This window comes from Melanostigma gelatinosum (genome assembly GCF_949748355.1).
Source record: "Melanostigma gelatinosum genome assembly, chromosome: 10".
Taxonomy (NCBI): domain Eukaryota; kingdom Metazoa; phylum Chordata; class Actinopteri; order Perciformes; family Zoarcidae; genus Melanostigma; species Melanostigma gelatinosum.
The window spans coordinates 27,371,770-27,392,843 of NC_136643.1; the positions used below are offsets into that span (position 1 = coordinate 27,371,770).

Consider the following 21,074-nt stretch of genomic DNA (forward strand, 5'->3'; position numbering starts at 1 on the left):
AGAGTCTCTGAACCAGAACTGGGCTTTTCTTTTCTTGACCAGAAGTCCTGTTGGTCTGTTGGTGTTTAAGAATAAAGGTCTCGGTTCGTCTTAAAGCCGTCTGTAATCTCTTATAGAAGAAAAGTCAACGTGACGACACGTCTCTGTGTTTCAGTCGATCAGCTCGGTTGATTCACGGCTAAAGTTCTGCTGAAGCCGTCGTGCCTTTGGTAGCAGCGTCTCATTGTTTCCTGAATGTTAACATAGTGTTCTCGTCTTTACTCTCTCTGGAGCACCTGTTGGTTAACTGATCAATATACAAGTGTTAGAAAGCCTCAGAGTTATGAAAACAGGAAATCATGTATTATTCGTTTATTATTTCATTCTGTGTCATCCTTCACTTCAATGTCTAACACTGTTTGTGCTGTATGTTAATAATAGTTTGTTTCGTTTAATGTTAGATTCAATTTGTCTTTATTTTGGTTAATAAACCAGCTTTTAAAATGAATTTGCGCGTCATAATGTGAAGGAAAGCCTGAAAGTAAACCGTGAAACAGAGCGCAACGTCTTCCTCTGAATAAATGTACCTTCCACAGTGAGAGGGGCGGAGCTTGTGGCCTCTCCGTAGTCATTCTTGGCTTCACAGTTGTAGATGGCGGCGTCCTCGGGGAAGACTTCCAGCAGCAGCAGCGTGTGCTCGTCTTCGTCGTGGAGGAACTTGCACTTGTAGCTGGTGGACAGAGCCTGAGAGTCTTTGTACCAGGACACCTGGGGCTTCGGGAGGCCGCTCACCTGCACCGAGAAACGGACCGACCGACCCGACGTTGCCGTCTGGGCCTGGATCTGCCGGACGATCTGAGGAGGCTCCGGTACTGATGACAGCAGAAGAAGGTTAAACTGCAGAAATACTCCAAACGTTGTCAGCAACGGGAACATGAATCCCTACAGTTCTTAAATGTTCATCTCCATTTGTGAGCTCGTTCCTCAGGTTCACTACTCCGGGAATAAGAACCAAGAATAATTAGGAAATTACAGACTAATATTTTACAATTTAATCAAAGGCGTTCCCTTAAATTCTAGCATTATTTAAAAAATATTATAAATTGTAAATCATAATGAAGATGAAACTTTCTTCAGTGAAACTTTTCTCTTAAAAAAAGAACAGAAAAAGTGTATTGATTTTCAGGTTTGTGCTGATGAAAGAGGTTAAACATTAATAACGTAATTTAAATATGATGATGTCATTATTAATTACTTCATCACCAGAACTTTGATTTCACTCATCTTCTGACGGTTTGTGAATCATTTTCAGAAGACATCTCAGGTCAAACTACTACAAGAGAGAAGTGTCTGGTCAGCAGGTCTCTTACGTCTGACGAGGAGGTTCATGGTGCTCCGGTTCTTGCCGGCGATGAAGGTGTACTCTCCGGTGTCGCTCCGGTAGGTCTCAGAGATGGTGAGGCGGTGCAGCTTCCTGATGGTGGCATAGTTGAACCTCTCCTCCACCGAGAACTGGATCTCCACCCCGTTCCTCAGCCAGCGACCCTCCACGTCGTCCTCGTTCACATTGAACTCGAAGGTCGCTCTTTGTTTCTCAACGACCTGCAAAGACGGAGGAAAGGTGCGTCTGAATACCGGGAGTTCGAGTTCTAATATTTCTCATAAATTCTTGCTGGAAAAATACGATCAGGAACCTCCCAGAACTCTTTTCTTTTTAGAAGATAAAATGTTTGCTGGTTGCCTCAAAGGTAGAGAACATTTAAAGGAAACTACTATGTGAACTAATGAACATTAAAATCAAAGAATGTAAAACACATAATAACTGCAGGAAATGATCAGCAGTGTGGTTAAAATCTAAATGAGTTGATGGCGAGAAATCTGTGAAACAAAGTGATTTTAAACATTTGTGCGTAGATCATAATAAGAACTCACGGTGATGTGCCAGTTAGGGGGCTCTGAGATCTTGATGTCTCGTCCTTCCACTACCAGGTTGCCCTTGGACATGCTCGACCCGGCCACAGCGGTGTATTCACCGGCATCGGACAGGCGAACCGACGGCAGAATCAAGCGGTGCACGAACTTATCTGAGGTCATTTTATATCTGCAGAAAAAAGAGAGGAGATTTTCTGCATTTATTGTTATGGGAAAATATGTCAGTCTACTGCTTTAGGGTTAAAGAATGTAAGTTTTAGAAGAACAGGCACTAAAACCTTGTTTCTTCTAAAGATTCTAGTAAATTTCGGATCCAGGTGTCTTGTTATCTGTTATCTTGTGAATTGTTATCTTGTGCATTGTTTCTGTCTTTAAAGACGGGGACACACACAGGGGTCATGATGGCGGTATTTCCCTTGATGGGCATCAGCTGAAGGGCATGACCCTCTGCAGGCATATATGATGTGTGATGATTCACAGGCTTATTCCGTCTCTGCAATACTGTGACTGAACTCTTTAACCAGGTCACAGTGACATCAAAGGACGCATCTGACTGGGTGTATCCATGGTTTATTGTGGGGCAAACTGATAACAAAGGGATTTGTAAACTTTAAAAGCGCCTTCACGTTATCGGAAAGACAGGACACTATGCTTCAAAGGAAAACATCTGCCTTGACATCTTTTATTATCTTCTGTCTTCTTTTGTTTATTCTTGTTTGCAAACCAAGGTAACAGCATGCTGGTTGGGTATAAATGTCCGTGCATTTAACTGTCGTCAGAGCACCTCTTGCAGATGACGTGATGTATCTGTGAGACGTGTTATCTTTGCTTGCAAGCAAATAAATTGACTATTACAACTTTGATCGTTCATCCAGACTCTGTTTCATTTGACATTGATTTGATAACACTTTGACACTCTTCTCCCGACTATTCATAGAAATATTCCACAACATTTTTCATTTTCTTGACATATTGGTTTCATTAATACGAGTGTTTTAACAGCTGAATACGAGCTGCTGTACCTGTCGGACATCTCCAGCTCCTGACCGTCCTTCATCCACATCACCTGGATGTTCGGTTCAGAAACCTCACATTCAAACGTCGCTCTCTTCTTCTCGGTTATCTTCAGGGCCTTCAGGTCTTTGGTAAATTCAACCACGCGGGCTGCAGCGAAAAAAAGAGGGGCATCAATCAAAAGGGGTTGTTTAGATGAGATGAGATTTTATTCTTGGGGAGGCTCTACTTGTCCTTCAGGAGGTTCTACTGGTCATTGGGGACGTTCTAAGGGTCTTTGGGGAGTTTACTGGTCATTGGGGAGGGTCTACTGGTCTTTAGGGAGGGTCTATTTGTCATTTGGAGGGTCTACTGGTCTTTAGGGGAGGGTCTACTGGTCAATGGAGGGGCGGGGGGTGTTCTACCACCAAACAGCAGAATCAGTTGGAGACTAACTGGTTCAGAAAGTGGAGCCGCTAGCACCCGTTTTGATCAGGAGTAGGTGGAGACCCAACCTGAGCTAAAAGGAAAAAGGTTGAATCACAATGCAAGTCTTACCCTCAACATGGAGTTTAGCTGTAGTGACTGCAGACCCGGACATGAAGGTGTACTCGGCGCTGTCCCCAAAGTGAACGTTCCTGATGCTCAGAGTGTGACTGAGCTGTTTGCAGCGAGCCTGGCATCTGTCCGTGGACCGGATCTCCACGCCGTTCTTCAGCCATTTGTACGTGATTCCCTCGTAGTTAACGTTCACCTCGAATGTGACTGTGTCTTTCTCCTGAGCGTTCAGGTTCTGCAGCATCGTTGTGATGAGGATAGCTGGTAAACAACAAGAAAACTGATGGTAAGTTCACTGAAACTAAAAGGTATTGGTGAACGTTCCTCTGGAAACATTGTAAACAATGCCTTTAACTACAATGAATGTGGTGTTGCCATCAGTGACGGTAGCTAAAGAAAATAGCTTACAGCTGACGGTGAGCGTTGCAGACACTCGGTCGTTCCCACAGACGAAGGTGTACTCTGCAGAGTCGTCCCTGCTGGTGTTCATGATCTTCAGCTGGTGCAGTTTTCCCTGAACCACGATCCTGAACTTCTCGCTCATCTCGATCTCCACGCCGTCTCTCAGCCAGGTGGACGGCACGTTGAAGTGAGAAACCTCGCACTCCAACGTGGCCACCTGGGTCTCTGGGACTTTGACGCTTTGTAGGGGTTTGGTGACTCGCAGGGCTGAAGAGACAATGTTAGTGTCAATACATTTCATCCAAATATGAACAATCAGGGTGGTTCCTCCATGAGGTCAGTACAGGGAGAAGATATTCATATATCACTGAGAGTGAGATGTTTGTGTTTCATACAAATAATTGTTAGCTGTGTTACTTAAACTACTTACCGAAAAGTTTCATTTGGAAAAACGTACAAAAGGCTGAACCAAGGGCTTGGAGGCGGGGCTAAAGCTAGTGCTCCTGCTCTATGGGTCCCAAGACCATCTGAAGATCTGGATCATTTCATACTCAGAAGTAACTGACCAACGTTCATAGGAATGAAGCTGTATCCGTTTGTCTTTATACATCCATGATGTAGCCTTTTTATATATTTAGCTATTTTAGTTGAGTATTTGTTTCACATCTAACTCTCTAAAATGCGTAATATTATGCTAGCTTTTAGCTTTGGTCACTATTACCTGACAAACAGCATTTAATTAATGCTTTAAGGATATTAAAATAAAGTGGTTCACGTCAAGTACCAATCTTTACTGGCATTGGATACTTAAAAACTCTCAGCTCAACAAACTTAACATTCCTACAAACAATTCATTTTCATGCAATGTGTTGTGCTATGCTAATGTACCATGCTATGGTAATGAGTTGTGCTGTGCTAATGTGCCATGCTATGCTAACACTCACACTCGACGATGAGTCTAGCGCTGCACTGAAGGTGGCCCACTACCGCCGTGTAGTGTCCAGCTTTGCTGTCGTCCACATCCTGGATGATCAGCTTGTGGGTCTTCTTCTCAGAGAGCATCCTGTAGGTCCCGTTGGTCCTCAGCTCCACTTTGTTGAACATCCACGTCACCGGGATGTCATCCTCCGAGATGCCCACCTCAAACACGGCAGTCTCACCCAACAGCGATGTCACGTCCTTTGGCTTCTTCAGGATCTTGAGGGCTGTGGGGGAAAAACAGTTTTACAGTTTAAAATGATCTGTTCTCTTTGGACCTGTACTTGTTACAGAATCAGTGGTTTCTTACTTTCAACGTTCAGCCTGGCGCTTGCTGACAGTTTTCCCAGTTTGAATGAGTAAACAGACTCGTCGTGTGTGCTGCAGTTCTTGATTTTCAGGGTGTGCACCGTGCCTTTGGTTGTGATCTCGTATTTATCGCTGGACTGCATCTCAATGCCGTTCTTGATCCACTGCGCTCCCTTCACGTCCTCGTGGGTCAGCTCCAGGCTGAACACGGCCTCCTGAGTCTGGACCACGTTCAGGTTCTTCAGGGTCTTCTTGACCTTCACAGCTGCAGAGACAAACACTTGTTAGTCTAGGGTTTGGTCATTTCCATCTGTTAGTGTAATCAGCTGATCAGCTGTAAACAGCCATTGCTATGGAGAGATATTTACCAAATATTGGACCAAATTTGAAGAAGATGAATCTTAATTTGCATTTAATCATTTTGAAGACATACTCCAACATCTTGGGAGAGCATCTTGTTAGCCATCCTACTGTAAGCTATTATGTTGAGTATGTTAAGAGCTCTAGGAAGCAGTGTTCCTGTGTATGTGTTTGGTGCTTTTATTGTGGAGGATGAGATGGAAGGAGTGAGAGAGGAAAGAGGTTCTGGCGAAGTGTGTGAGGAGTGGATAAAGTTGCTGCCATCTTGGCGCAGAATACGGAGCCCCGTGCTTATTATTTTATTATTATCCTAAAGTATAGACGCAACGTAAACCTTCGGCTACAATACCATCTCTACGTGTCTAAGTCTTTTCCAAAATACACCTTTAAAATACTCCAAAATCATGCAAATAAGACAAATAATGTTTGATGTATCTTGAGAGTAAGCTGGGTTTGTTTTCAAAGTATATTTATATTTCTATGATACAACTTCAGTAAAAAACAAGCACAGATTTAACTGATTGATTTGATGTGTGTGCATATTTGATACCATGTCACTCGATAAGATTTAATGGAGATCAAACTTTCATAACTGGATATATAATTAAATATTAATAAGTACATGAAACCCTGGCTCCTTTATAAAAAAGTAAAACAGGTCACGTCTGGTTTGTGTCCCTCATGAAACCTGGACCTACCCTCCACTCTCAGGGTGGCTGAGGTCCTGGAGGTGGCCACCTGGTAGGTGTACTCTCCGACGTCGGTGGGTTTGGTGATCACGATGACGAGGCGTCTGACGGCGCCGTTCACCTCGCTCATCGTGTTCTCGTTGAAGTCCACATGATGCCCGTCTTTCAGCCACTTGCCGTCAGCGGAGGGATTCGCCACCTCACACTCCAACACCGAGGTCTGGGAGTCGGCCACCACCAGATCATGCAAGGGCTTCTTGATGGCACCACCTGGTGGCAGGAGGAGGTAGTTCCAGTCAGTTAACGCTCGACCAATGGCAACAGAAGCCATCTTTAGTACAGATTCCGACTTACCTGATACGGTGAGTGAAGCGCTGCACATCTTCTCACCGGCGGCGAACATGTACTCGCCCTCCTCGTCCTTCATTGCGTTCATGACGGTCAGCCTGTGGAGCTTGTTCTTGGACTCCATCTTGTATTTTGTGCTGGCTTTGATCGGCTGCCTCTTGAAGGTCCAGAAGGCGTCGATGCCGGAGTGTGAAACCTCAACGTCAAACATGACGTTCTCAGACTCGAAGCACTCCGTGTCGTTCATCGGTTTCACGATCTGGACAGCTGAGAGACGGAACAAGAGTCAGTCCGTTTGACTAAAGATCACCGTATCACATTTATGATAATTAACGTTTATCAGAAAGATCCGTTTTTGTTTTGGGTCTTTTGATTCTTTCACAGAAAATGTAATGATTAAAATGTGCAGCAGATGGGGCTGTTTGAGTGAGATCAGCTGTTTCTGCAAGCAGCATCATGCCCTGGATTCTAACTTTATTATTCTAGACTTCTTTGGGCTCTGGGAACATATCAATATTACACTGTAAGGATCCCAGGATCCTGCAGAGAAACTGGGAAAGATTTTTCTAAGGACTCAAAGTAAATAGCAGGATTTAATTTCCTGGTACATTGAATATCGGTTTCACAAGTAAACCGAAAGCTTCTGTGTTGTTTTCCAGTTAGGACTTCAATTTGAGAGACTTTTTAACTACCATTCCTTTAAATTTGGCATCACTCTAAACAAATCTCTCACTTCTCTTTTGAATGGAGCAGAAAATCTGTTTTTGAAGTATGACTTCTTGTGTTACTCACTTTATTAATGGTGTGCAATAATTCCTCATGACAAATTCAGATTTTCAATTATTATACATAAAACTAATTGAAAGATGCGATGAATGATTCTGTTAATTTACTCATCTCACTAAAAGTATAATCTGTGTGTAAGTTGTAAGTTGTAAGTAGTAAACCATGCTTATACAGTATAACTTACTCTGAACAGAAAATCTGCAGCTGGTGTCGGCTCGGCCGACCACTAGTTTGTACTGTCCATCATCTGAAGCGAAGGTCCTGTTGAAGACCAGACGCTGCTTGGCTCCCTTTGCCACCACCTGGACTCGGTCGCTGGGCGTCAGCAGATTGTCGTTGTGGAACCATTTGACCGAGCTGACGTCTTGAGCAGAGATCTTGCACTCCATGACCGCTTTGGTGCCCTCAACGGCACTCGTGTCCTTCAGTGGGATCAAGACGCCAATGGCTGCAACCCAAGATAAAATCTTTAGTAACATTTTATTTTGGAGCACTAAGTCCTTTAGAAAGAAAAGACATCCAAGGTGCCTTACTCTGAATGAGCAGCTTTGCAGAGGTTGAGATGGCCTGAGCGGGAACCTCAAAGGAGTACATTCCAACGTCGTCCTTGTTGGTGTCTTCGATCAGAAGTTTGTGGATCTGTTTGTCGATAACAATGTGCACGCGGCTCGAGGCCGTGACCGGCTGTCCGTTCTTCATCCAGGTTCCTTCAACATTCTCCTGGGAGAACTTGACCTCCAGTTGAGCGATGTCGCCCTCGCAGATGGTCATATCAGTCAGAGGCTGCATCAGGGTTACGGGGCGCACTGAGACATCAAGACAAACATGTGAGGAACCAGATAAAAGCAGAATAAAAGAGCACCCTATGAACTGCAGTATTCCTGACACCCCAATCTATGACATTGATGGATTGAAAAAAACAACATGATGAAGATTCAGCCATTTTGGTACATTGTGATGCTACAAGAAAAGACATGAAATGTCCAAACTCTTAACTGGACAATTTGGCCTGAGGGTTTTCCTAGAGGTTCAAGAGGTCACAAAACTTACTTGAAGTCACCCTCTGGGAACCATGAACTCTGACACCAAATTTCATGGAAATCTGACCAGAAGTTTCATTTCATTTCTGGATAGATTGACGGGCTTTGACCGAGCTAGAAGCTCCAAACGTTAAGTTACTTCCATCACTCACATTTCATCTTCAGCGATGCAATTGTCTTGATATTGTCCACTTTGAAGGTATATTTTCCCTGGTCCTCCTTCTTTACGTCTCTGACTGACAGGGAATGTCTTCCACGGCGGGAGGACATGACGTATTTGCTGCTGGGAGAAAGCAGCTTTTCTCCGAGGAACCAGCTGCCTTCAGCGTCCTCGCGGGACACGAGGCACTCAAACTCTCCAGAGTACGTCTCAGGAACCTCTGTGCTCTCGAGCTGCTCCACGATCTCCAGCGGAGCTCCTGTTCATGACATAATACAGATGGTACATCAGTGAAAAGTCCATCAAGCACCAGGACACAGTGACGGTGGAAATCCATGTTAAGTCACATCCAACCTGAGCAAATGCATCAGGGAGCAGATCAAGTTCATTACAGTTTGCATGATTATGTATCAATGCTGTTTCTCTTGTATGATGTGTGCATGGTGGCTGTATTTAAGTTGCTCCTCCACAAGATGTACCATTTCCTGCATAAACCAGAGGTTAACAAGATGAAGTTTATTTTTAAAGTTTTATGTGACTAACCCTCAGGACTAGGAGCCAGTGTTCAGCTGTAGTTACATGTGGGCGTATGTGTCCATCATCTGTGAAGTAGAAGTGAATGTTGAGGGACACATACCTTCCACTTTGAGCTTGGCGGTTGTGCTGATGTCCTCGTCCACCACCATGCAGCTGAATTCTGCATCGTCCCTCATGTCAATCACCAGCACAGACAGGAAGTGAACCTTTCTGTCAGAGTGCATTCTGTATTTGTCTCCGGAGAAGATCTCCACATTATTCTTCAGCCATTTGACCTTGACAAAAGGCTCATTGGTTTCACACTCAAAGGTTGCCATGGTGTCCTTCTCATTTGCGTTGACGTCCTCCAGCTTCTGCGTGAAGGAGATGACTGTCTTGGCTGCAAGAATAACAACAAACTCTTTGTTACAAAATGCACAATTCAAATGTAGAATTTACATGGATGTTGTAGGAAGTCCAGAGCTGTTACCTTGCACCAGCAGGAAAGCATGGCTGGAAGTCTCTCCGGCAGTGCTGGAAGCTTTAACCATGACACTGGCAGAATCCTCTGCTATGACGTCTCTGATCACCAGTTCACACACATGATCCTCAGGCCAGTACCAGTTAATACGATCAGACTTCTCAAGCAGAACACCATTTTTGAACCACTGGCACTCGGGTTCTGGTCTGCCGACAACTCTGACTCTGAACTTGACTTCGTCACCCTGTGCGACTGTCTGGCTGGTGATACGCTCCATGATCTTGGGAGCTTCCATGCTGGCTGAGAGCTTGACCCTCTCTGGTTTCAGAGCTTTAGCTGTAACCTTGCTGCGCTCCTCTTCCATCTTCCTCTCAGCCTCCTCCTTCGCCATGGCGCGGTGAAGCAGATCCTCCTTCGTTTTCTTCAGGAGATCCTCGTAGGACTCGTCCTTCTTACGTGACTTAAGCTCCACGGCAGTGATGGACTCGTAATAGCCTTCCTCTGTCCTGCGCTTGAACTTGCCCCTAAGCTCGTCCGATTCCTCCGTGGATTTCTCATGGACGATTCTGTGAGCCTTCTTCAGCTTGACCACCTCTTTTAGCTTAGAGTCGTCTGCAGGTTTCTCAGCCTTCACTACCTCGAATTGTACTTTTCCAGATTCGGGTGCGGCCTCGGCTGCCTTACCCTCTGGGGCACGACGCAGATGAGTTCTGAAATCCTCTTTCTGTTGAATCTCCAGCTTCACGATGTGCTCGGCTGAGCCCAAATTGTTGTCAGCTACTAATTTGACCTCTCCAGAATCATAGGATTTGATTTCAGTGATCTCCAAGTAGTAAATACCATCGTAACGCAGTCTGTATCTCTTGCTCTTGCGGATCAGTTGTCCGTTGAGATACCAGTTAACCTTGGGTAATGGATAACCGGTCACTCTGCAGCGGAATCGTGCTGTGTCGCCCTCCAGCACTCTAGCTGGTTCAGGAAGGAGGACGATCTCAGGTTTCATTTTGTCAGTATCTTCCTCAGCAGTGACTCCGTAGGGTCCTCCCTCATGAGCCATGCGTTCAATCGCTTCGATTCGGTGTGCTCCCTTCCTGCCTTCAGGGAGCTGACTCTCCACAACAAGACCTTTCTCGTCCTTGACGATCAGAGTGGCCGAGTTTTGGTCAGCTCCGAACTTGTTCGTGGCTCTGCAGGTGACGACGCCGCTGTCTCTGGCGTAAGCGGATTCATAGTCGAGACTGCAGTAGCCAAATTCACTGACCATGCGCAACCTGTTAGCAGCTTCCAGGGGTTTGCCGTCGTGCAGCCACTCCACCATCATGTTGGGGTCACCGATAGGGGTCAGTCTGCACTCAAAGTGAGCCGGACCAAAACGCTTCATTCTGATGGAAGTCAGCTTCTTCTTGAACTGTGGTTTCTGTTGCTTCTCTTTGTCGTAAAGGTCGCCCTCCTCCCACTGCTCTTGACCATATCGCAGATGAAGGGGCTCCAACTCGGGAGGGGCGATCTCCTTGGCTTTGTAGGTTCCTTTGGGGATAATGAGCTTCCTCTCTGGTTCAGGTTCAACATAGTCCACCTCAACGTTGACTCTGCAGCGAGTGGTGTCTCTGCCGGCCTTGTTGATGGCTGTAGCTGTGTACCAGGCGCTGTCTGAGCCAGCTGTTGAGGGAATCTGGAATTTGGCATCTCCTCTCGTTCCTTCAACCCTGGAAGATGGATTCATCAGAATATCTTTAGCATTTTCAGATCTTATATATTCTATATCCTCAGACGTTGTGAGATATCTCTCAATGACTCAGCTGACTACAGACTTTATCATAGTGACCAGGCAGAAAGTGTGAAGAAACCCTATGTTTTACCTCTCAGTGAGATTGTATGTGTCGTGCATAGTGTTCAAGGACAGAACAAGATATCCTGTCTGCAAGCTCAAGATAATGTGTAACTCGTCAGTTCTCTCTTACTGAAAAATCTCCGGTGTATAAAACACGGCTTCTCCTCTGACCTCGGCTCATTTGTGCTTCTTGACGAGTCAGTTTTGAGGTAATCAAAGTAAAAACATCATCAAATATGAAATCAAAGTTCAAATTATTGGATGAATTGTTCTAGACAGGGATGAGGGAAATTGATTGTAAACATTGGATGTCATTTAAATGAAAATATTGAACAACTCAATTCATAAATACTGATAACACAGCCAATAGAAAACATACCTGATTTGTGGGTGCTTGTGTGGGGTGATAATATCACTGTTTTTCAGCCAGACGATGTCAGGCAGAGGGTTTCCAATGGCTTTGACAGCCAGTTCAACCAGAGTGCCCTGTTTTACAGTGATGTTCTTCAGCTTCTCAATGAACTGAGGGCGCACTAAGGTTTCTTTAGCTGAAAAAGAAAGAACATTAATTGGAACCTTAAAGTCAATAAATGTTAATTACAGAGGTGGGCCGTCAGGGCCAGCAAGGCCTTCTCTGCTGGCCTAAACAGAATCACAAAGCTATATATATTATATAATTTATTAATGTTTCTTAAATACACTACATGTATTGTAATATTTTCCCCATTATCTTATTTTCTCATTGCACAGCTCCTGTGTTCCTCAGTTGCTCTGCTTCCAGTGCAGCTTGTTTTAAGTAGAGCTTTTATCCAATCAGATCCCACCTCTGTGTCTCTAGGTAGAACAGAGCCAGAGGCCTGCAGACTCACAAGTGCATCATGTGCACTTTAAGTGAATGAGGACGATATTGTTGATTGTCATAGTCTTCAACCAATCAGATCTTTAGTTTGACATGTTGGGCGTATTCTTTGACGTGTCAGAGCTGCTAGCCGGCCTACAAGTACGTGATTGGTCAGTGGGCTAGCGTGACGTGTTTGGCGGTGACAATCCCAAAATCTGCTGCCTATGGAGCGGACATCTTCAGCCTCAAACACATTAAAACGTACTCAAGAAATACACCTGGGGAGGCTCCACTGTCTTCACTGGCGTCCATGAATGGAGAAGGACTTCTTACTGGAACTAAAACACACGGATGTACTGAACAACCGTGAGATTAAACTCTTTATTAACAAAGAAAGGAGGATGGACTTTGTCTTTAAATAGTGAACAGCAGCTCTGGTAAGTTAAATGCTCTTGTTTTTACATCTGCAGTAGCTTTAATATGCTTGTTTATATATTATTATTTGTACAACTTGTTTTTATGAAGATTTCTGTTTGGTTTTATATGTGATAGGAACCATTGTTACGCCCAATGTTGCGCTGGGGACATATTTAACAGGTGCCAGTGCTGGCAACTTGGTGACTTTCTCACTAAATATGGCGACTTTCCAAACCCTCATGGAGACTTTTATTGTCAAAAGCTACTAGTGACAAATCTAGAGACTTGTTCTGGTGTTTTGACGTTAAAGCTCGTACGTTCTGCTCTGTGGTGAACGAGCAGTGGGAGCTGCTGTGAGCATCTCCCCCGCCGCCCACAGAAGCCTCGCGCTGCAGTCAGAGCAGAGAGGAGACGCACTCTATCTATAGGTGTTGAGCTTCATTTTTACACTAAACAAATAATAACCGTAGCTGTGTTTCAGCTGCAGGACAGCAGTGAAGGCCCAGGTATAACATGCACGGCCCGCCACTGGTTAATTAGTATAAGTGTTAACAGGAAGTCCATAGTGAGTTGCAGTCGTACCATCAACAGTAAGAGTTACAGAGACTGAAGTCCGTCCAGCTCTGTTCTGAGCGACGACTGTCCACTCTCCAGAGTCTTGTGGCAAGGCCGGGACGATGATCAAGGACTGGACACCGTCCTCTTTGACCACTATCTTGTGGGTGTAGTCATTAACCACTTGTTGTCCTGAGGAGGCGATGTACGGATGTTGGTTATTGTGAGGACAACAAATCTCATGCAAGAACACTTTAATGAGGGAGTACTAGTTTTTTACTCACCATTGTGGAACCAGTATGTGTCGGGCATCGGTCTGCCTACGACCTTCAGGTCGAATCTGGCAGTTTGCCCCTCGGAGCATTTACATGAGGAAGGTTTCAGGACAAAAACAGGCTTGTACAGTCTTTCCAGCTGAGCCTCGTCCGTCTCGTCGAGTCGGCGGGCCGGAGAACGTCCGGGAGAACGACTGGAAGAACGTCCGGGTGAGCGGCTCAGAGAACGAGGAGAAGTGGATCTGAGAAAGCAGCAGAGTCGTCAGTATCGAGGTCAATCGTTAATCACCGGGGAGCCTCCAGACTGACATGTGATCCTCACCTGATCCTCTGCATCGCTGGCTGTGGCGTGTATCTCTGAGGGGTCACAGCTCCGGACGGCTCCACGTAGAGCTTCCCAGAGCTGACGGCGTTTCCCTTCATGTTGGAGGCGAAGGCGGTGTATACGCCCTCATCCTCCGGTAGCACCACGGGCAGACGGAGGCTGGCTCGTCCGTCCTGAAGAACCTCCATCTGGTAACGTCCACCAGGTCTGATACGCTGGCCGTCTTTGTACCAAGCAATCTGGGAGAAGACAAAATGTTACTGTCAGACTACTGTGGATACACATGTCTAATTCAAATTTCTATCTTTAACCCCAATTTATTTAAAAATGCAGCACCTTGGGGAGCGGTATTCCAGCCATCTTGCAGTGGAACGTGACGCCCATCCCGTCCATGATCCTGTAGTTTTTGACAGGAGTGTCGAAGGCGGGCTGTACGGCCTCAGTGGGGTCAGCAGTCACCATCAACTCTCCGTCCTCTGTCACGATCTCTCTGTAGGTAATCTTCATAATGCAGAGTTCAATCTCATGCATGATCCTCTGCTCAATGACAGAAAGATGGAATTCCTGCCGATGAAATGAGACGTTAGAAGTTCGAACTTGACTTGCTCAGGTACTCAGGAGTTCTCTGTCAGTAATTTCATTGTTCATAATCAGGTTATCTAAATATTGGCAAAGTCAGAGCAGCCAAGTAAGTGTTTGAATGAAAAGAAAACATTGTAAATGATGCAGGCAACCTTGATCACATGTTTAGAAAGTGAGTCCATCATGTTGGGCCGTGCATTTTACACCTGGGCCTTCTGAGCCGTCCTCCTACACTTGAGCCTGCTCCTAATGACCTCATGATGGCGCCACAGCTACGCTTATCTGTTTCTATGGTGTAACATCACGTATTCGTATTAAACCGTTCGGTACGAGGCTTACGAACCGAACAATACCTTTGAATAATACTAGTGCGTTTGGAAAATGCAGAAGCTTAAATTGTGGGAAATATAATGTTTTGGGTGGACTGAGCTCACCTAGGAGACAACGGACTGTGACCTCTGAACCCGAAACAATAACAAAAAACAGCTGATGCACCGCACTTCAGGGATGCTAAGCTAGCTTAGCGGGGAAACAACTGCGGCACACAATCTACGAACTCTCCCCGCAGCGTTTAGCTGTTCCTACTGATTCAGACAGGCTAAAGCAATCGCCACAGAATCCACATTTCTCCAGACCATCATTCCTGCTTTGTAAAAAGAAAACAACAGCCCGAACGGATTCTATTGTCCGGACAATAACCCTGCGCATGACGGGATGCTTCGTAATTAATGGACAATGCATGTAGTCCAAATCAATGTAATGAACACAATGAGAAGAACAAACTCACAAGAACCAGTCACATGTATTCATGTGACAACAAAGCAACAAATCAACCCAGCAGACCTGCAGCGCTAAAGCACGTATTCATCCGCACACTGAAGAGCACGAGACAGTAGCTGTGCAAAGAGAACATAAGATAATGGGACAAATATAATACATATAGTGTATTTAAGAAACATAAAATGATAAAAGAGCTATGACTTTGTGATTCTGTTTCGGCCAGCAGAGAAGGCTCAGCTGGCCCTGACGGCCACCACTGATACAACTTTGACCTGTTGGCTCATGATGCTCGTACCTGTCCAGAGATAATGGTGGTGGTCATCTGCTGCATGGTCGTAATGACAACGGGAGGAACGTCTCCCACTTTGGGCTCCTGCACCACGGCTGTCATTTCAGTCTTAAAGGTTGCTTCCTGTTTCTTCATGTAGACTTCGTATTCATCTGTTAGCAAAACAAAGCATTTCATGTCACGAGAGCTCAAACAACTTATTTCTTTGATACATCCTGACATCAGAGGAGAAGAAGTCATCTGTGATTCCTGTTCTGACATGACTTCTTCTCCTTCTGTCTTACTTCATTAACATGGTGAAGTCGATGGAGATGTTTTCGTACCTTCGTCCAGCAGACTGGCGGAGGCCGAGACTTCTCCGAGCTGGTTCTTGACAAAGACGGAGTATTCTCCGGCGTCATCGGCAAAGGTCATGGAGATCTCTAACTTGCATTCTCCAGTCTCCTTCTTGTAGGCGACTTTGTATCTGATGGACCGCGCAGGAGAACGAGCGCGTTAGAGGCAATGCAATGATGGTGAGTGGCCACTGGAGGCAGCAGAGTTCATTACATTTAACAATCAAATGATTTGTCACATTTTGTCCTGAGGGTCACTCAAGAAAAAAATCACAGATCGAGCAGCAAAACAAGCTCAAGAAATGTTAGGAAGAGGAAGGGAAGACCATCACAGTAGAAGTTAGGAGAATACTATTTCTACTATTTCAGTGTAGAAACTGTTTCCCTTTCAATTCCCTAAAAGAAGCTTTAAGGTTAGAATAATGTTGTTCCACACGGTCGAACTGAAATAAATATTCAAACCCAAGAAAGTAAAAATGTGCAGAATCATTAATAGATAATAATAAATAAATCACATGAATCTTCCTCGAGGAACCATGAAGAGATATGACATACCTGTATCCGGTAGTGAGCGGTATCCCGCTTTTCTTCCAGATGATGTGAGGTTTGGGGCTTCCCCCGACTTGACATTCAAACAAAACACTTCCTCCTTCCACCAGCTTCTGGACGGTTGGCAGCTTGATGAAGAAGGGAGCGGCGGCCGCAGTGTCTGACTCGGCCACGCTCACCTGAAGCGTGCTCTCCTCTCTGGCTTCTTCAGTTACTCTGAAAATACAAAGTTCTTTTAGAATCAATAATGTCCTTAACAACAGTTAGAAAAGAAAGAAGCTGAAAACATCCTCTCGTGACTTAATGTTGAACCCGTATATACTGTATATATGCAAACTTTAAAGGAGCTTGATCGACTCACAGCTTCTCAGCAGTTTCAACATGTTGGGTGACGACAGCGATCTCCTCTCTGCTCTCGATGTCCTCGGACACTGGAGGTAAAAAGACAATAATATCTTTATGGAAAGATGAAATCTCATGTGAAAACAGAAGAGACCCCACAAAGAAACCTCAACGGTCTCAAGAGGTGGCTGCACATTCAGAGGGGCATTGAAAACGTCTTATTTACAGTCAGTCACATGGAATGCAAGCTGTTGATTGTTGGTGACTGATGTTCCTCCTGTTCGTACTGACCCTGGACCAGCAGGTAGCAGGAGGTGCTGACGGTTCCCGCCTCGTTTGTGGCGGTGCAGGTGAAGCGTCCGCTGTCTTCGGCGAATGCCTCGCGGATCACCAGCCGGGCGAAGCCGCTCACGTAGCTGATCTGGAAGTCGATGGATGTCTCGATCTTGTAGTCCTCTCTGAACCACATGATGACAGGAGACGGGTGACCACTGATCTGACACTCCAGGGTCACCGACTCGCCCTCCGTCACGTTTGTGTTCCTCAAGCCCTGCACACAAAACAAAAACTTTTAGAAAATGTTTTCCCACAAGGGCATGAATATATTCAATGGGTTTTGAGGGAAGACTAGACCACTTACCGACACCAGAGTGGCCGGGATCACAGCGCCTCCTGCAGAAGGTACGGCTGCTGCCTCCATCACCTGTCGAAGGGTCACGGATGGGTTAGCACCGAAAATACACGACATGACACAGCTAATCAAACACACACTGGACAAGACTTCAGACTTGTTATAAACATCCAACATGTAAGGAAAAGACGACACAGCAGATGGATGGATGAGGGGAAGGCTGATGCACTCAAGAGGTGAGAATGAGGTTGTCAGTGGCGTCGATGAGCATGTTTTTATTAGAGAGATATTAAATCCTGGATTTTAACACAAATCAAGAAAACCTGACTTAAAACTAGACTAAAGGTTGGAGGAGACCTGTAGAAATTTGGGGTGGTGCTTAAATCAAAAGGGCCAGTAAAAATAAAGAGATTTAAGCTCTCGGGAGAAGGAAAATTGCACTAAAAGTGCAATTTAGATTTTAGATTTCTTGTGTTAAAAGTGGAATCTAAAGTACAACGAAGAAAAACATGGATTCTTTATTGCCGGTTTGGGCCACAGAAGTTATCTGACTCATCAGTTATCATTTACTCATCAGGTTTTCTTGTCCGGTTCAGATCCAGCCCACTACACTAGGTTACAAACCTGGGCTCCCCAGTCCTCAAACACCACCCCCGTCTGTACCTCAGAGACTAAATGACTCTGGTATTGGTCTTTGAACGGTGGAGGGACGGCCTCCTGAGTCCTCCGGGTCTCGACCGTTGTACGAGACGGACTGGGAGACTTGACGGTCCTGATGATCTTTCTAGCCGAGGATGAAGAGAACTCTTTCTGCAGAGCGGCGATCGCCGAGCCGGCGATGGAAACCTGACCGACCCAAAGAGGAGCAACAGGCACACCATCGTCAATAACACATGTTGGTTTGTTTTGGAAGTTTGTGTTAAACCACAGCATCGGGAGGAATCTAAAGACCGTTAGTTTCATTTAAGGTACAAATGAAGGGGGTTTTATTAAAGCCGTATGAATGCGGGTTCAGAACTGTGATTATTGATTAAGGAGGTGAAGTTATTATTTCATCACTTCTACACTAAGGTTCACAACAAGTTAGCATTTTAGGCAAGCAGTAATAAGACTAAAGCCCCCCCAACAGCAACTGTAATGTCTCGTTTCTATACTGAACTGTAACACTTAGACAAACTAGCGCTTCACTGAAATAGAAGACCAATGCTGTCTTTATTTCTTCTCTCCACCTGTTAGCTTTAGCCTCAAGCAGTTAGCACATTAGCATGTAGCCATCAAGTTCATATCTACGTTAAAGGGATTTGTTTATTAAAAAAAACATTTAAAATGAATCTGGACGTTGAGTTTTTTAACTCATCTCATAATTGCTTCACTCACTAAAATACATAAAATCTTTCAGTCCTCATTTCTGTAGTCAAAGGTTCATTGAACAGGTTAGCAGGAACACAGTTACTGTTTGTTTCATTAGAAGTGATTTGAATGTTAAACTCTTTCCATGCAGGTTATTCTCTACTGCTTGCCTCATGTTGCCTCTCTTACCTCAGAGCTAGCCTCATGTTTTGGGAGAGAAACTTTAGAAACTGTGAAATGTGGAGCTGGAGACGAGGCGAGATCCGAGTCTTCTGTCGCTCTCTGAATCTGGAGTAACCAACACAGTTCACAGGAGCGTTACGACCTCAGGAAGTATACATTTAGATAAATGTACTTTAGTCCTATAAGTGCTGCAAATAATCACACGGTTATCAAGAGTAATTACTGAGTATTATCTTAAAGCACTGGCAAATAATTTAGTAAATTTTCAAAACGTTTTCTCTCAGCGTGATCATTTTATTTTACGTGCCAACATCGAGGACACCCGGGAGTTATTATCATCACTGTGATAGTTATTATCATAGTTCGTCTGTTAGAACCTCAACTTGCCAACACTAGAATTTCGACGCCAACGAGCTGACATGGTTCAAACTTTTAAGATACTGAAAGGAATCGTCAGCGTACAGTCTGACAGACGTAATGTATGTGGAATCCCTCGGCACCACTACGAGAGGCCACGGCCTGAAACTACAGCTACAGCACCAGCCTGGTCCACGGAAACCTTTCTTTGCAAGCAGAACACCGGCATGGAACAGCCTGAGTCAAGAACCAGTCAGCACCTCCTCAGTTAACGCATTCAAGACCAGCAAAGGGAGAGAATGGCAACGTCATCAAAGCCTACACCAATTCTCTGGATTCTACTTCACCGTCCAGTCTCACGTATTGCTTTAAGAGAAAACCTTGAGACTCAACGAATTTGGGATGAGCATCAAGCCATCCCCTTGGTAAAGGGTCTCACTACTCTAACGGGTACCAGATGACCGTTACTGAAGGTGAATTACTAACGGTAAATGCGTTAAGCTAATTTTATAGGAACTCTTAATAAGTCTGATCAGAACTGTTGGGATTGTTTCTGAAGTTCCTTTAAACTTTGAAAGGTCTAAAAAATTGTTTGCCAGTTCAAAAGATGGTGATAACCAAACGGCTGTTACCAGACCGAGTTGATCGGATGATATTTCCGAGTCTCTTGGTAATTGTGTTGTTTCTTTGCTCTGGAGGCCGAGCTAACCTGAGGCCGAGTGGGTTGAGGTGTGAACCCCTGAGCAGTAGTAAGCGTTTGACCAGCCTGCACTGTGGTTGTTGTCCAGCCGGCTCGATACTGTTGAACGACAGCGGCGGCCTGCTGGCTTAACTCTGCTTCTACAGCCGCCTGCTCTTCAGCTCCACCGCCCTCCACATGCAACGGCTGACGGACGCGAGCCAGGTCGACGGCAGCCAACACTTTGGCCACTGCCCCGGCTCTTTCCCCTCCCTCAGCCTGGAGACACAGCAGCACATAGATATCAGGACATCCATGGCAGGACAGAGACAGGCAGGTGGACAGGGGTCTGGATCTAGTTTTACTTAGTTCCCTCAAAAGAACACAAACTCATTCCATTTGTCCTGAAGTCTATTCTAATTTAAAAGAAGAGCGCTTCTTGGGAAACAGTCTTTTCTGACCAATTTATTTCCAATTGTTCTGAAAATACACTCTCTTCCTGCAACAAACAGAAGCACATGTCTAAATATCACGAGAATCTTCTGAGCTTCCCGTCTTCATTGGTTGGGTTGGTGAGGTTCAGGCATGATGAGGGGAACCGATTAGGGAACATCTGAGTCAACCAATCAGAGGCAGAGTAGGGCGGGTCATGTCCGATGATGTCATTCTGCATAATAATTAACCACGTGCTTCTACTTGTTGCAGGAAGAGAGTATTTTTGAACAATGGGACATTTTTCAGACTATTGTGTTCCAGAATACTGATTTGTTGGAACAATGTTTCCTCCGGAACTAGAAGCTCCTCCCACCTCCTCTGAAGCTCATTGATTGACATGTTGGATCTTGTTTGTTTCTGTACACAAATAGAAATACAAAAACCCCACAAATGGTGGTTTTAAGGGGAATTTCATCCAAGAACCTTAATTACTCAAATCCAGGGAGCGTAATACATGAATTACTAATGTGTTCAAAGATTTGACCCCTTGACCTCCTGTCTCTGTAACAGACAGCAGAACTTGTCACAAATCAGTCAAGATTACAGTTTACATTTTTACACACATATGCAAACTTGATTTCCTGGTTATTGAAAGCTGGATCAGAACTTACTCCTCTATTTTGTACTCTGAAGCTGAAACTCTGATCCTGGTTTTGGATCAAAGTCCACTTTGTGGAGTCGTTGAGGTGATAAACTGTTAAACTGAGTTTGGAGACGTCATGGACAA

At 45.0% G+C, this 21,074-nt stretch overlaps 1 protein-coding gene across 1 annotated transcript in view; it reads right to left on the reverse strand.

Annotated features, from left to right (window-relative positions):
* Nucleotides 1-21,074, reverse strand: part of ttn.1 (titin, tandem duplicate 1) — a 176,111-nt gene that overhangs the window by 146,951 nt on the left and 8,086 nt on the right. Inside the window, 29 exon segments of the mRNA XM_079277074.1 lie at nucleotides 567-851; nucleotides 1,350-1,581; nucleotides 1,912-2,080; nucleotides 2,934-3,075; nucleotides 3,463-3,723; nucleotides 3,871-4,131; nucleotides 4,809-5,069; nucleotides 5,153-5,416; nucleotides 6,210-6,470; nucleotides 6,555-6,815; nucleotides 7,519-7,782; nucleotides 7,868-8,140; nucleotides 8,527-8,793; nucleotides 9,172-9,450; nucleotides 9,541-11,237; nucleotides 11,742-11,910; nucleotides 13,203-13,367; nucleotides 13,460-13,692; nucleotides 13,773-14,014; nucleotides 14,112-14,339; nucleotides 15,433-15,578; nucleotides 15,750-15,892; nucleotides 16,317-16,526; nucleotides 16,672-16,741; nucleotides 16,944-17,202; nucleotides 17,293-17,355; nucleotides 17,908-18,129; nucleotides 18,823-18,921; nucleotides 19,883-20,131. Coding sequence (XP_079133200.1) covers nucleotides 567-851; nucleotides 1,350-1,581; nucleotides 1,912-2,080; nucleotides 2,934-3,075; nucleotides 3,463-3,723; nucleotides 3,871-4,131; nucleotides 4,809-5,069; nucleotides 5,153-5,416; nucleotides 6,210-6,470; nucleotides 6,555-6,815; nucleotides 7,519-7,782; nucleotides 7,868-8,140; nucleotides 8,527-8,793; nucleotides 9,172-9,450; nucleotides 9,541-11,237; nucleotides 11,742-11,910; nucleotides 13,203-13,367; nucleotides 13,460-13,692; nucleotides 13,773-14,014; nucleotides 14,112-14,339; nucleotides 15,433-15,578; nucleotides 15,750-15,892; nucleotides 16,317-16,526; nucleotides 16,672-16,741; nucleotides 16,944-17,202; nucleotides 17,293-17,355; nucleotides 17,908-18,129; nucleotides 18,823-18,921; nucleotides 19,883-20,131 — 7,675 coding nt within the window.